The 15499-nt window shown below is 34.9% G+C and overlaps 1 protein-coding gene across 4 annotated transcripts in view; it reads right to left on the bottom strand.

Annotated features, from left to right (window-relative positions):
* Nucleotides 1-1165: 1165 nt before the first annotated feature.
* The window catches only part of LOC5572422 (protein limb expression 1 homolog), a 204526-nt gene continuing 190192 nt past the window's right edge, over nucleotides 1166-15499 (bottom strand). For 2 of the 4 annotated variants that reach the window (XM_021846722.1, XM_021846723.1), the window contains 3 exons: nucleotides 3239-3402; nucleotides 2982-3172; nucleotides 1166-2912 (listed from right to left, as the gene is read on the bottom strand). In XM_021846722.1, coding sequence (XP_021702414.1) covers nucleotides 2546-2912; nucleotides 2982-3172; nucleotides 3239-3402 — 722 coding nt within the window. In that variant the 3' untranslated portion in view covers nucleotides 1166-2545. Of the gene's footprint in view, nucleotides 2913-2981; nucleotides 3173-3238; nucleotides 3403-12080; nucleotides 13450-15499 lie in introns of those variants that run through there. The other 2 variants (XM_021846724.1, XM_001660319.2) reach the window with 2 other exon arrangements.

The raw sequence follows: 15499 nt of genomic DNA, 5'->3' as shown, positions 1-15499 counted from the left end.
AAGATTTCTAAAAGTCCCATGGTTAATTCCGAAAATACCTAATGCAATGGACCCAATAAGTGCATCACGTGATTCATGCTGTTTTCTATTTTGAAATAACCTATAAAGTAAATTACTTGTATGAATTTGGCCTTCATATTTATTCGGCTTCACTGACGTAAATCGCAAATCAGTCCCATCTGCATTTTCGTCAAAATTGAGTTGATATCAGCATCCAACATTTCTTCCTAGGACCTTTCAGTTGAACTAACGCGACAACACATTTTGTTCGGTAAAATTAGAAAAAAAACACCAATTCTGATTGTCCCATAACAGAAAGTAGTCGCATATCAGTCCCACTACATATTGCCACGCCATGTTACTCAAAAATTAATCATATGTTGGACATCTTTATATTTTTTTCTAAAAGGTATCAGAGTGAAGAAAAGTTTGTAAAAGTTTCTTTGAAATTCAAATGTGTTTTAATCTTCTGGATTTTTTTGAATACTCGTATGGAAAACGAATTTGCACACTTTTCAGTCCGATTTCTCAACGCCTACTTTTTCCAAATGAGACTGACTTGCCATTCACGACAGTTCATTTGACATAAATTTAGTAGGGGTATTAGGTTTCAAATGTGCCGCTGAGGTAAAACGCACCACTGCAATATCTTCAAGATAAGAAGAATTTTAGTTTAATCCGATCATTTCATACGATTCTCTATCAAATTTAACGTTTCTCACGAAAAAAAAAACATTGTCCAATTTCCACATTAAAAATAAATGAAAAAAAAGTTAAAAGATTCAAAAACTATTTTTTAATTAAAAAAAATATGTAAAAAATGAATAAATGATGTGGAGCAAAAAGCGCCAAAATCAAATTATCCCGTAAAAAGCCAAACTCAAATGACACATACAACTGTATAGTATCTGATGCATATATAAGAATTTTAAAAATAGCAGGATTTGCCACAAAAAAATCGACTGAAACTGGGATGGTGCGTTACACCCCGCTGCTTTGAAAATCGTTAACTTTGATTTCATTTGTTTTAAACTAAATTTATTAGATATAATTGCCTCAATCCAATGGATTGATAATTGCGAGCTTATTCAAACGACTCCGAACGATTCTACTGTTATGGCGTGTGATAAACATACTATTAAATAAAACAAAAACAACAAGCACAGTTATTTAAAACGAAACTATTTATTCACGCTTCCTTTCGCTAGAACTGCATCTTTACACTTTACTGATTCACTTTGCCAGCGGGACAAGCGACAATTGGTACTTGGTAATCCAATGTGCATCCCTGGTTCTTGTGTACGCTCTTCAACCCGCCGGCATCGATTCTCGTTTATTATTTGCGTTCCTCTCTATCAATATGATTTGCCTTTAGTTATTTTATCGCTAAACTGTTAAAATTATTAAAAATTTCACTTGGTCTTCCGCTAAATAAAAAATATTACTTTTTAGTTTAAGTGTTACGCATACATCACAATTTTCGTCTAAATTTTAAGATTAAATTTGGCCGAAAGGGGTTCTTTTCTGTGGTTACAGTTAAAAACATTGTCTAGATTAGTTAAATTTTAGGTGTAAATATTTGCTGCTTCCGCTCTGCTTCTTCTTCTTTTTTATATAAAAATAAATTAAAATTTTCGATTTTTCAAAATCTTAAATTTTTCTAACTAAATTTTTGCTTTTCAATTAAAATCACATTTTTGTTTGAATAAATAGATTTTTCACGCATCGAAAAATATTTATTTGCCTCCAGGTTTTAGATTTTAGTTCTTTGCTTGTGTTCGGTCAGCTTGGCTGTGGGATTTGTTGAGATAATTTTTGATTTGATTTTTTTAGACGATACAACTTGAAACACCGGATAGATTGGAAGACGAAACAGACAATAGCAATAATCGAAAATGAGCGGATGTTTGAACGGTTTTGTCGTTTTTTTTATGTACAATATAACTGAAGACAGTTGGATCTATTGTATTAATGCTGTGCTACATGCTAGTCTACACTATTGTTTTTGATTTATCGGTAAGAATTGTGGAAATATTTTATGAATTCGTGGGTATTATCGTAATCAGTTGTGAAAGGTCAAAGATTAGAATGTAAAAGTAGTTAACTAGTAAACAAAAATCACCACCACCAAATTAAGAAAAAAACACACTGTTCTCAGAATACCGGCTATGGATTTGTCACTCGTTAGTGCTATGATAAGAATGGGAATAAAAATCACATTTACTTGAGCTTATGTTCTGGTTTTGTCCGTTATCGATTATAAGTTAATTTGCAAATAAAACCTTGCTGCTTGATTTGTTCGTCTCTAATATAAAACTATATATCAAACAAAAAACGTAATCATTAATGCATAAAAACAAATCCATTAAATTAATAAGGAATTTTCACACTTTATGGATTCCAGAAAAGCAAGAACGAGACCAATTTCAATGCTGCACTTGTGAAGCATTCATAACAAGAGATGTACTTCTCGGAATATGAATTTGTTGTTTTGTCTTGATGCTACAGATTCTTAAAAACTAACGTCCATCGTACTGGTCGACGTTCAACTATTAATATTGCTGCCGCCGTTGAGTTGATTGTGAGCCATCTGGAGGATATCCTTTTTCTCCTTGGGGAATCGCAGCTCGCGTCCAGCCAACCGAGCAGTCTCTAGTTCTCTTTCGGCAATCGCCAGCTCTCTGCTGAGGAGACCGGGATTTTCGTGTTCCCGTTCGATCCAATCGAGCGCCATCTGTTGTCGCATTTCGTCATCTAGCGAACGGTTCGAGTAGTGAGCAACCACCTCCTGTCGGGAACACTGCCTTTCGCGCATTGCTTTTAGCGAACCGTTCCAATGTAGCAGCTGAAACACCGTCATCAACTCCTGGAACTCGAGCATCGTTCGACCTTTGTTGGTTTCCAGCATGAATCTGCAAGATAGTGTAAAGGTTGCTATTGTAGCTCTACATCATTTAGGTGTCTGAGGACAAAAGTATTACCTGAAGGCTCCGATTCCGGTGTCGGGTCCATCGTCCTCTTGGTTTTCTCCCTTGAACGATGCTCGTGCTTCCTGGACAGCCTTTTCGATGAAGTCATCGCTGATCCGCCGGGACGGGTGCTCGTTAAAAACGGAATTCATTAAAGCTATCTTGGCGGAACTTCTCCGGGCTTCGGCTTTGGTGGGGCAATTCTGGAAGGATCAATCATTCCAATCAATACAATTTTTCGTGCTCGACGGGATGTGTGCATAACTTACCTGAAAGCTTCCGAAACAACTGCCACCGGGTAGGGTCACGTAGCACACGTACGGTTGGCTAGTAGATGGGATGGATTCGTATATCACAAGAGCGCCATTTTTGAGTTCCGCCCCCCGCGCTGCCTTCATTTGCCAGAACTCCTGCAGCGCTTCAACGACGTTAACTGTGGGTGAGATTAAAGTAAGAAACAAAATTGGTTTTAGTATTTAGAAATTGTATGCATCTGGAAGCAGTCGACGGCAAATTTGGTCTATTTTCAGGAACTTGCTCAGCCATGTATATTGGCCACCGGACACCGAAGATGTTCCGGATTTACCGAGGTCATGTTCAAATAGCATTAATTCTGTTGCTTGTATTTTTGTGCGGTGTGAAGCTGTATAGATGTTTACATATTTCCTAGAAACTGGAACTAATAGGAAGTTTAATGCCATCGGACGCATTAAGATTCATTGAAAATCTTCAGAAATATGACCACTTCCGTAAAAAACAGGTTCCGGAAAATATGGTAGGCCATGTTTGTATTTCCAATCATGTAAATATCATCCGGAGCTATATCCATATGAGCATCAAATTTCAAGATGATGCTTCTGGTAGCATATTCAGAATCATTAGACGTACTGACCACTCTATAATAGGTTCCAGGTGCCTTGGAGGAAGTGGCCAAATAGGAACACATTCGGAACCTTATCTATATGGGCATCAAACTTCAAGATTTTCATCGGAGAGAATTTTTCTGGAACCGACTGCCATAACAACTCTATAGTAGGGTCCAGGTGCCCCGGGGGATGTGACTAATACAAAACATGCGCGGAATTACATCAATATGGGTATCGAATATCACGATTTTAGATGGTGATGCTTCCGAAAGCACTTCCAGAACCACCGGCTGCCATGATCACTGTATATTAGTTTGATACCCATATTGATATGGTTCCAGACATGTTCCTAATTGGCCCCTTCCCACTATGGGCGATTAGGTGGCCAATAATCGAAAAAATGACTTGTTCTGATAGTTTTTTCTTGTACATCATTCCATAATATACACTTCTATTAAGATATTCCTGGAATATAAGGGCATGATCTTTAATAGTTTTTTGATACAGTATGTCAAAGTTAGAGTTTTTAATAAAAAGCAAAAATTCAGTGAAAACACAAGGTACACATTAAATAAAATATACTGCATAATCGTAATATTTTACTCAGATCTTTATATATTATGTCCGAAAGCTTATTCAAAAAGCTATCTTAGAAAAGTATAACGAAATAAAAATTTGTACCTTAGGTCGGAAAAATGCGGGGAGTGCATTGAAAAAACTATATTTGATTTTTTATCGAAACTTCATACATCCCATACTTTTTTGTCCCATGTTGTCCCAGGCTAAAATTAATTTCCAAGGGTACTTTGAGATGTAAATTAAACGATCGTGAAGAACTTAGCTGCACAAATTTGAACTTTTTTGATTTAGGGCTTATTGAATTTTTCTAATGTTTTTAACCATTTTCTATTAAAACAGCTAAAAAATAATTCAGAGGATGACTAAATATCGCTAAATCATTCATATCATATTTATCTTTGCAAGTTATAATATTTTTAATAACTTGCACTACGTTAATCGCATAAATGGCTTATATACATCGTTAGTAACAAAACTTATTATTCCGCTATGGGCCATATTCAAAAGTTAGTCTCGAAAACTTGTTTTTGAAAACAAAACATCACATTTGTATCACAAAACTCATGAATACGACATGAGATGGAAAAAAATATTTTTGTCCGCCAGTCTGTATGGAAACCGCCCCCAGGGTACTTGGAACCTCACACCAAAAAATCTTAGATTTACACGTAACGTTATTTTAGTTTCAATCATGCAAAGCCATCTCTCATGTATTCTTCAATGATAAAACCTATAAATAGATCTGTTGTATCCAACATTGTTACCAAATTCCTTAATATTGAACGCGAAACGTCTTCTCTTGAAGAATGTTGCTTACAAAACGGCTCAGTTTACATGATTTGCCCACTGAAAATTCAATCATAAATAATGCACATGGAATGACAAGCCGTCGATCCATCCATGTGCATTATTTTTGGCAGAATATTCAGCGTGGAATCATGTAAACTAAGCAATCTTGTTTTCAATTTCACTTTCAAGATGCAAGAAAGCATGCAATGTTGGATGTAAGATTAGGAAATGTTTCAGTTTCACTCAAGATTGCAAGCATTTTCGAATGCTATGAGACAGTTTACATTATTTATCGTTGAACATACAGTTGTAACTCGTTTAACATGATTATCATCGAAGTTTACGTGCCATGCAAATTTAAGATTTTTTTGCTGTTATTATAATTATTATAATAAAAAAAAACTATGCATCGACTCAACTTGGTCTCTTCAGCACCATTTATAGAATTCAAATTATGCCACAAAAACCCCCCAAACGAGACACAGAACTACCCAAGTAAGCACTAACCCGCTAATTTGCCTTCTTGAGCTTATAGCGTGGCCCAGAAAGTATGGGCACGACTTTGATAATGAAAACCATAGTACTTTTCCAAACAATCAAATATTTTTATATATTTGTATTGTTCTATAGGCTTTTTTAACTAGCTTCTGTGATAAATTTGTTTGATTTAATAATCGTTTACATTAAAAATTTTGATTTAAGAAAATCAATTCTTATCTGGTCAGCACAAACTTTTACTAACTAGGTAGTAAAAAATGTTTTTATCAAAATCTTTCGTCGTGGTGAGTTTAAGTACATTGTACCAAGGATGTTTCACATAAATTTATGTTTATTTTTGATTTTTTTGGCTTTGTTAAAGAGCATTTGAAAAAATGGTAAAATTCGAACAATCTCGAACTTTTCTCTCCATATAAGATAACATCACGAAGTTATAACACGTCAGGTATTTTAAATAGTAATAAAAATAATACATTTCAGGTTTACGAAAGGTCTATCCCTATTCTCTTGGATAGACAACTTTAATTTTTGATTTACTCATGTTTTCACGTATATATAAGGATTTGTTTTTTGACCATTGTCAAATCGATCACGGATGGAATCTGAATTTTAGTTCCAATACAAATTTACATGTTTAAGTTTAAAATTTAAATTTGAATACGTCATATTGTCGCTAATAAATTGTTTTTTTTTTATTATACGCACTTTCTTACATAGAACAAATTTTGTAAAACAATTTCGCTCAAAAATAATGCGATTTGTGCAAGACTGATAAGAGATACTTCAAAGAAATGTTACGTAATCAACACATTAATAATTAAATTATTAATTAAAAAATCGCAATCTACTCTTGTTGGGTACAGTAATCAAATATGTAAAAATCAGATTTTTATCTTTACTAGTTTTGTAATGGCAGTATGGTGAATTTGTGCCCATACTCTCTGGGACACCTTATATAGTACTGTTGTCCGGCTAATATGGGGCTTAACTCTATAATAAGCACGGTGGGCGAAATAAAGTGCTATTTGATTACTTGAGTACATTCTTTTATGCATTCATTAGAAATTGGAAAATAGCTGCATAAAATACGTTTGGAACTGAGTGGCTCGGCGCGTTATACGCCGCTGTTTTAAAAATGATTGACATCTACATTTCTTACATTTTTTTACTTTTTTATATGATTTCCTTAATCCAATGAATGTTTTGGCCATTGCACGTACACACTAAGAAAAAACAAATCTCGATTACTTTTTCAAATCGACGTAAGTAACTTCCATACGGTTTTGAGAAAAATAATTCAGATGAATCACAACTTGTCTTCTAAAACTGTTTTAAAATGAATCACCTTTTTGATATTTTTTTGCCGTGTATATTGCTTAAATTTTGCATACAATGATCTTGCGTTCAAAAGCTAGGGAGATCCTTTTATTTCTCACAAAAAATATGACAAAATGATAAGCCGTTTTATTCAGTTACTTGCGACCTAGGAGGTGCAAACTAGATACCAACAAGCAGCCAGGCTGCTGTCAAGCTACAATTTTTATCAAAATGATCCGAGTATGCCTAGGAGTGTGCGGGCATTACATCGTCACGCTAAAAACTTCTATGTATTCTATATGACACAAAAACTATCAGATGTTGAAAAAACTTTTACTTGATCTTATTGATGCGTAAGTTTCTCAGAACATTTGTACAATATATTTTTAACTAACATACGGTCAGAAGCTATCTGATTCAGCTGATTTATTGAACTTATTGCCTGCATCAAACTGTAGAAGCTTTGTGTGAAGTTTTTTAAATGTGCATCTTTAAAATGGTTTCCTGCGAGACAAACAAACAAACTGAAACTTTGCACATGTAAGCATCACATGACGCAAAAGCTGATTTCATTATATGTAAATGTAAATTATGGTTGTCTAGGATGTAACCTTAATTTTCGTCAAGCGTGACCTAGAATTAAGTGACATGATCGATTTCTTTTCATCGAAAGAGAACTTTTGTGAATAATGGTGACAAGATGCAAGTTTGTTATGAATTTTCCATTTAATGTCGCTTGGCAGCGATGCAATCTTGCGCCCTTAGGTGAAAAAATGGTGTGAAGCTTATTCATGCGACTTCCCTATAAACCCAATTAGAACAACGTTTTCGTTGAAATTCACAGCTAAAATTTAGATTTTCCTTAAAGGGCGCATATTACAACTAGTCGAGCTAGGACAACGACGGTGTGTCTAAAACCGTTATTAACGAAAAAATGACCATCGATATCATAGGACCCCCCTCCCGTGAATTTGAAAATATTACATCTAAAGAAATGAATGTTATTGTAATTTGAGAATCCAGAATGTTCCCAAGTAATCAAAAAGTAAGATAATGCAGCATTTTTACATCATCATATGCCTTAAAATTTTATATATGCTCATAATTCTATTATAATGCCAGAAAATGCGAAATAGCGTGCCATTATAATGCAAAGATTCGACCGTGTTTCTCTGCACCACCAGTTCCGATATTAGACCATGTTGTCGAGAAAATATGCCAATTTAAACCATCATTTTTTCTGGTCATAAAATCTAATATTGTGGTAGTATAAAGAATCCCACTTATCAATACATGGAAACTCTAATCTCGTGGTTTATCTGTTAAAAATAAGATTATCATTGAAACATTGAAACATTGATTAGATATCATTGAAACATTGAAGATTGAGAATATTGAGCCAATACAGTGCTTATTAATGACTGTGGGCATCAGGCTTAGAAGCATTAATGATACAGTAATAGGGTTCCCATGCGAAGCAAGTGCTGTTATTAGGCGTGTAAGCACATGTAGTACTATTACAATGCCTGTATGCATTTATGATGCTAATTTAGGGCTCATTATTAGTGCTTATGGTTACTTGGGTTTTAATGTTTGAAGAAATTCTTATACGGTATATCATTCACTTTTATAAACATACAAAATAAGCATCAAGGTTGAAGACATTGCATTGAGAGAATTACAAAATACATCAAATTAATTTGTGTATTTAACATTGTTTTAAGATAAAGTGTTGAATAAACATTTATCACGGTGCCATTAGTGCCTATTTTGAATCCATGAGATCTATCAACAAAAACACTAATGTTATTCATGAAAAAGATAATTTGCTCACTCTTTTTGCCTTTAACCAAACATTCTCTTCTCGATGGCAAGATTGAAGGGCTCAATATTAGCAGATGGATTGAAAAATCTGTGCAAATCTAAGGGATTAAACTTAATGCGAAACATTGTCAGTGCTGCACTGATGTTGTCATAACGAGAAATACGTCCACAGTAATTTTTGATATTTTTAGAAGTGGAGTAAGGTGCAGCTTATTTGTTGAAACTTCCTTTTATTTATTTAGTTAACATCTAAACAGATAACACTGAATCAACATTTTTCGAATGTTTTCAAAACCAAAAATTCTTGTGCTGTTCTAAATTCAAACACAAAAAAAAAGAAACCTTAAAGTTTGAGCTAAAAATATTAAGATTTATATGTGGCGCAAGCGTCTTGAAGGTAAATTTGCAAGTTATAGAAATGACCTTCAGTAAAGACACCATCCCTTCATCATTTCCTAACCAACTTTGAAACTTTTAACACAATCCTCTTCAAATAATTAATTAAATAATTAAAAATTTTGCAAAACATCAAATTTATCTGACATTAAAAATAATCTTAGTAAAATTTTATTATTATTTAAATTGTTGCTTAGTTTTCTGAAAAAAAAAATCATATTTGTTCGACATGCTTTTATTTATATTTGTTTTGACATTGCTTCAGTTGTTCTCAAACTGTGTTTACAATGCATTTGACTAAAAAACATGATTTTTATATGAAAAAATATTTATTTTTTTATTTAAGTTCTTTTACGGAAATTGCATTTTAACAATTAAACTTAATTTTAGAAAGCATCTTATTATAAATACGAGTTGAACAGTGCATATATTTTTTGAATAAATACAAAACTATTTTTGTTACATAATTATTAAAAAAAAGATGTTGCAAAGACCTTTTCAAAGGTTTAACAAATGAGAAAAATCAGTTCTAGCTTCAGAAATATGAGTAGATGAAAAAACCGAATTTAGTACTAAACAATTTAATTCCACTAGAGTTTGTATCCTTTGACAGATACACGTATTTCGACCTCAACTGTAAGGCCGTCTTCAGCGTCGTGTACTAGACTCGACTTCTAGTACACGACACTGAAGACGGCCTTACAGTTGAGGTCGAAATACGCGTATCTGTCAAAGGATACAAACTTTAGTGGAATTAAATGGTATAGTACTAAATTCGGTTTTTTCATCTACTTATGGGTATTCTACTAAACAGCTCAAAGATTTATTATTCAAAAATATGGTTCACCGACAAAAATTTGAAAATTTTGTGTTTTGCATTAAAAAATCACGTTTTTGGGATGTTTTTGTTACATAACTTGGTCAAAACCATTTTTTTATTTCAATATGTTGCATTACACACAACTAAATAAGTTTCTAAGGCATGTAAACAATATGGAAACGGTTGAATATTGATGAATATATGGTCAATCAAATATGATATTTTAGTAAAACGGGCAAATTTTTTTTGTAAAGTAAACTAGGTATTTTTAACCAAGACTTGTTTTGGTTTCAGACATCTTTAGTGTTCTACAATTTTATCACAGATTTAATTTTGACGAGAATGAAATTTTGAATTTTGAAGTTTTGAAATTGGTTGAAAAATCATGTCAAACCACTTCACTGAAGGTTATTTTTTATAACTTGAAAATTCGCATTCGAGTCGCTTGCGCCACCTCTAAATGTTAATTTTTTGCTCAAACTTTCTCTTTCTGCTCAAAGTTTCTCTTCCTATATGATTTGAATTCAGAAGGAGTGGAGTAACATACAAAATACAGTGCTACCCAAAGTTAGCTATCAAAACCAATGTTAACTATCAAAACAAAATTAGATCGTGAAATTATTTATTATGTAATGATTTACTACATCACTATTCGGAATGGAAATACTCAACTCTACGAAAACTGATTGGATTAAATTGGGAGTATTCGACCTCTTTATTGAAACAAAACTTTTGGCATTGTATAGAATGCTCATATGTTTAAATTTTATAAAAGCCATTCTGAAGAAATCTATGACAAAAGGTCGAATGCAAAACTAAAAACATGTTGTAAATTTAAGTTTATTTTCATGCACATATTTGGAGCATCAAAATAAACCTAAATTTTAACGACTAATACATTATTTTTCAATCGAATTCACTCTAGATTTACACGAACATGTAATATTCAACCATTTTTGGTTGAAAATTGAATGTATATTCATTTAAATTATGCTGTAACAACACACGAATTTGATATATTTTACAGTAGACTTCAGTTTACACCACATTGAAAATTAAATATTTTTTTGAAAGACAAAACATCGACAGGACAGAAGACGCTTTCGCCGTTACGGCCTATTGAGTTACGTAATTTAAACAAATAACATGCTGTTGCTTTTAAGCAGTGGTAATAGATTCTATCTAATATCGTCTTTAAGATAAAAATGATAAAATTATATCCAAAGCAATCGTATATGGTTCATTAGCAAGCGTGGATTGAAGACATTTTGGTAAAAACTGGATGCAATTAATAGTTTTAGAAATTCCTGTTAATGATGGTACTCTTAGCAATGAAATGCTGGATGGGAAATATCTCGTTACATAACATATGCTGTTATTGGGTGTACCGATTGATGCTTGTAATCAGTGCCAAAAAAAAATAAGCTTAGGTTTTGCAGGAACGTAAGTTACAGACCATCCGTTTACCATTTACTTGGTTGGAAACTGAAAGACGGAGCATTCATCAATCGTTGAGGAGCACGCAGTATCATAATTATGCTGTTAAACCACTCACTAAACGATCCTCCTTCAGTTGCCACTTCGTGAGAAAATCTCCGATCAGAACAACGAAATGGAAATTAATGCAACCATCAAAGAAGCACCTTCGGTGCACAGTGGATTCCAAAAACTTCACACAATGTCATTCGGAGCGTTTATGCTACAAAGCTCCCTTCCAAAGGTAAATATTTGTTGATTGTCCGTGAAATTATCGGGTTTCCAAAGTTCTCTGGGCTCGGTGTACACGGCGCGACCCCGAGGCCTAAGAAGGGTATCGTATCATTCATACTTGATCAGTTATATTTTTCTTCCCATTTGCTTCACACCCCAATTCGGTACATTCATTCATACTTATTCAAATGCTATGCTAAATTCGGTAGTCATTCATGATGTTGAAATAAACCGGTGGGGACCGGGAGGCAGAGAAACGTTCCCAGAAAATTGTTCTCATCATATCTTTGTCTGTCTGTCTGTCTTTCTTACCGCCATAGTCTCCATCGTCGTAGAGGGCCGGAATATGAGGCATAGGCCAGATGGGTTCTTCTGAGTAGACCATCATTTTGGCACCCTTTTGATGTGGACCGACGGCTCAGTGGAAGTACTCCAACACTTTCGATAATAGTTCAATCCACGCGATCTAGCAGAGCTTGACCCTCCGTTCCTGGTCCAGCAGCATCGATCTCGACTCGAAGATCAACTAGCCACTCACACTCACACAAACACGCGGCGCGAACCACTAATTCACTTCAGTTTTAAGTTTTGCCCGAGTGCCTTTGTTTGTTGATTTTTTGTTTCGTCTGTGTCGTATATTCCTGATCTTTTCTCTTCGATTACTCTTTCTGTGTTTTAACTGTTCGTATGCCGTTTTATTTTTTGTTTTGATAATACTAGCACTCAGCGCCGGATGACCGGTCAGATCATGTTGAACCACGCGAAGAGAAAAGGAGAGTCCAACCGACGGCCCAAAGCAAAGAGTTCGCACGGAGATAGGCTCTCAAATTTCACCTAAAAGATTTTTGCCTTACGGTTTGTATGCCACCGTTCGTATTTCGGAATAGATGGGGCTGGTCAGTCAGTAGGAGTTGTAGCAACAATAGGTGTAGTAGTGGTGAACTCTAGCAGCGACCACAAGAGCGGTAGCACCGGTATTTGTAATCCCTTTTCCGCCTTCGCTTTTTCTTCTGCGTCTCCTTCAATGGTTCATTCAGAAGATTAACGCTTTCCGGATAAATCATCACACGGGATGCGAAACGGTTTCCCCTCACCACGCATGTGAAAAAGAGGGTCGTTGGAGCTCAAGAGCAAGGCGGTGCTCACTGGCAGCGGGTTCGTTTCTTGCGCCGCAACAAGTCTCCTCACCGACGAACGCAATCGATGACGATGATCCCCCCTTCGAGAGACCTTACACGCGCACCGCACCCGAATCCGAACACTACTGGAAGCTGGTTTCGTTTGGCCGTTCGTTTGTCCGGTCGGGCTTCCTTTATGGTAATTTTTCTTCCCTCTTAGGTTCTTGAAGATGGTTTTTTTTTCTTCTGTTTTCTTGTTTATTCTGTGGGCTTCACACGGTACTCACTCACTGAGAAAGACCTACAATACATTTACAGATACACGCATTTGATGAAGAAACTAAATTGAAAAATAAAATAATTGGTTGCATGAGAAGTGTATTTTTCGCCGTTTCTCGTTCTCGTCCATCAATATGCACCTATGATCGACGGATAGATTGCTGAAGATTTGAAACGATCGGCGCGCGCGTAACTTTCCAGCAGCTTAGAGTCGGATCCTAACGTGTTCAGGCGTTTTTACGGTTTAATTGATCTGTTTACTCTACTAGTGTAAGCGAGACCCCAGCCAGGAGGATAGAGTGGTTTAGCTTTGTTCGGTTTATGGTGGCAGCCTTTTTAACACATCCGTAGACTGCACAACATGCATCGTTCATAATTAAGCCATCTTTCATCGAAAATTATGTTTGATCCTCTCGTTGTAGTACAATTCGCCCATAACCCAAAGCATTATTTGAAATTTGTGGGTAATATTTCAGAAGGAAAATAACTTAACTATTAAGAAGCATTTTTATTATGGTTAAAATCAGTCAACACCCGGTGTTGAGAATAGTTTCGTACTTTAAATTTGAATACCTATTGCATTGAACATTCCTAACAAAGTATTCCATACAGCTGACAGTCAATAGAGATAGAATTGGTCGGCGTTAAGTCAGAGTGAACCATGTGACATTTTTCATATTTTAAGAAAAATGGGTTTAGAGTCTGACGATCTGTAACTTTTGAAATCGTTTAAAATTTGGTTCAATATTTCTACACATCTTTGTGTTACTGTCAAACAATATAATATGATGTGATGGACTGTCAAACAATATGGATGGACTATGTGTACTTGGTCCACTCTGACTGAACTAACTTCCACCGTTCAGTGAGTTGGTTCACTCTGACTGAACAATTTCTAGGAAAATAACAATCATTCAATGCTTGCATGGTCAAACTGGGTGCATATCTCTAAGAAAAACAGATTATCAAGCCCCTTCGACACCAGTATCGTAAATTCTTCAATAATCTATATCGGCAATACCGAAATCAGTGGCATTACGATAGCTTGAAAATTAAGGTTTTGCAGGGTCTCAGAGTATTGAAGGCCAGAAATATTCAAATATGTGTTCAGTCAGAGTGGACCAAGTGAAAATCTTGAGTACCGACCAAAATATACTGGTCCAATAAGCGTGTATTCCATACATACACCATAGAACTACCATTAACTTCTATCGGGCTCTGAAATTGACTCAAAAAATGCAATAACCAATCAGTTTATTGCTTTTCAACACTTGGTCCGCTCTGTCTGCACAGAAATCGTTGCAATTTCTGACCACCCATCCAAATATGGTAAATGGTCAAAAATCAAAATCAAATGCATCGAATTAAGTAATTTGTTTCCAAAGTTGTTTAATCACTAGGGTAGCAGCACTGGTGTCGGCCAGTTTGAGAGAGAGTATCTTTCAAAATATGCATGAGAAGCTCTGTATGTACTGAAAATATATCAAATGAAGGCTTTCAATCCATAATTATGTATGAAAAAATATTGGAGCTATTTTTTTCGCGCCACTTCGGTACTCAAATTGGCTAATCACATTGACTTCTCATGAGAGTTGACAAATTGGGAATATCCTGACCAGATGAGGCGCATAACAGTTTATATTACATGAAAATTATTTATTTCTTTTATTTTTTAATCATTTGTACGAGTAAATCAATGTAGCTCTATCACGTAAATGTGATCTACTAAACACGAAGTGTTTCATACTGGTTTTCAACGTAAAACGGTATATAATCAACTATGCTACGACTGGCGATATGGCCAAACCCGGTGCTTTCGCCCTATTATTGATATGTCCTGAAATTTATTCGAACATTATAAGAAATATAAAGAAACAGTGATCGAACCAAGCAAATCCAAAAAGCGGAATATACATTTCAATATTGTTAGGATGGTCGCAGTTAAGTCATCATTGAATAAGAAGCCTATAATGCAATTTGAATACTTTTGGGTCCAAGTGAAGAACTAGTTAAATATGTAAAAAATCTTGTCAATAAAGCCAAAAAAATAACTATCATTTCACCAAGTGTCTAGAGCACCACTGCAAATTTTAATGTGATGTTGCAAATTACTTTCATTTAAAGCATTCGCAACATAACTTCATTTCATGAGTTTCAATGCCCACAACTCATGGAGATTCATCCTAATTGCGCAAAAGTTGCGCTAAACTTCGTGTTTGACAGCTTCACGTTTGTTTGTTACAATTAAATTGAGTTGTACCTTACGTACCATGTAACAACGAAAACATGTTCCAGCAATAGTTTGTTTCAATGATGTTTCTCATATGTTGCGCT

This window comes from Aedes aegypti, chromosome 2 (genome assembly GCF_002204515.2).
Source record: "Aedes aegypti strain LVP_AGWG chromosome 2, AaegL5.0 Primary Assembly, whole genome shotgun sequence".
Classification (NCBI taxonomy): Eukaryota; Metazoa; Arthropoda; class Insecta; order Diptera; family Culicidae; genus Aedes; species Aedes aegypti.
Note: the sequence above shows the minus strand (reverse complement) of the source record. Positions and strands in the feature narration are given on the sequence as shown.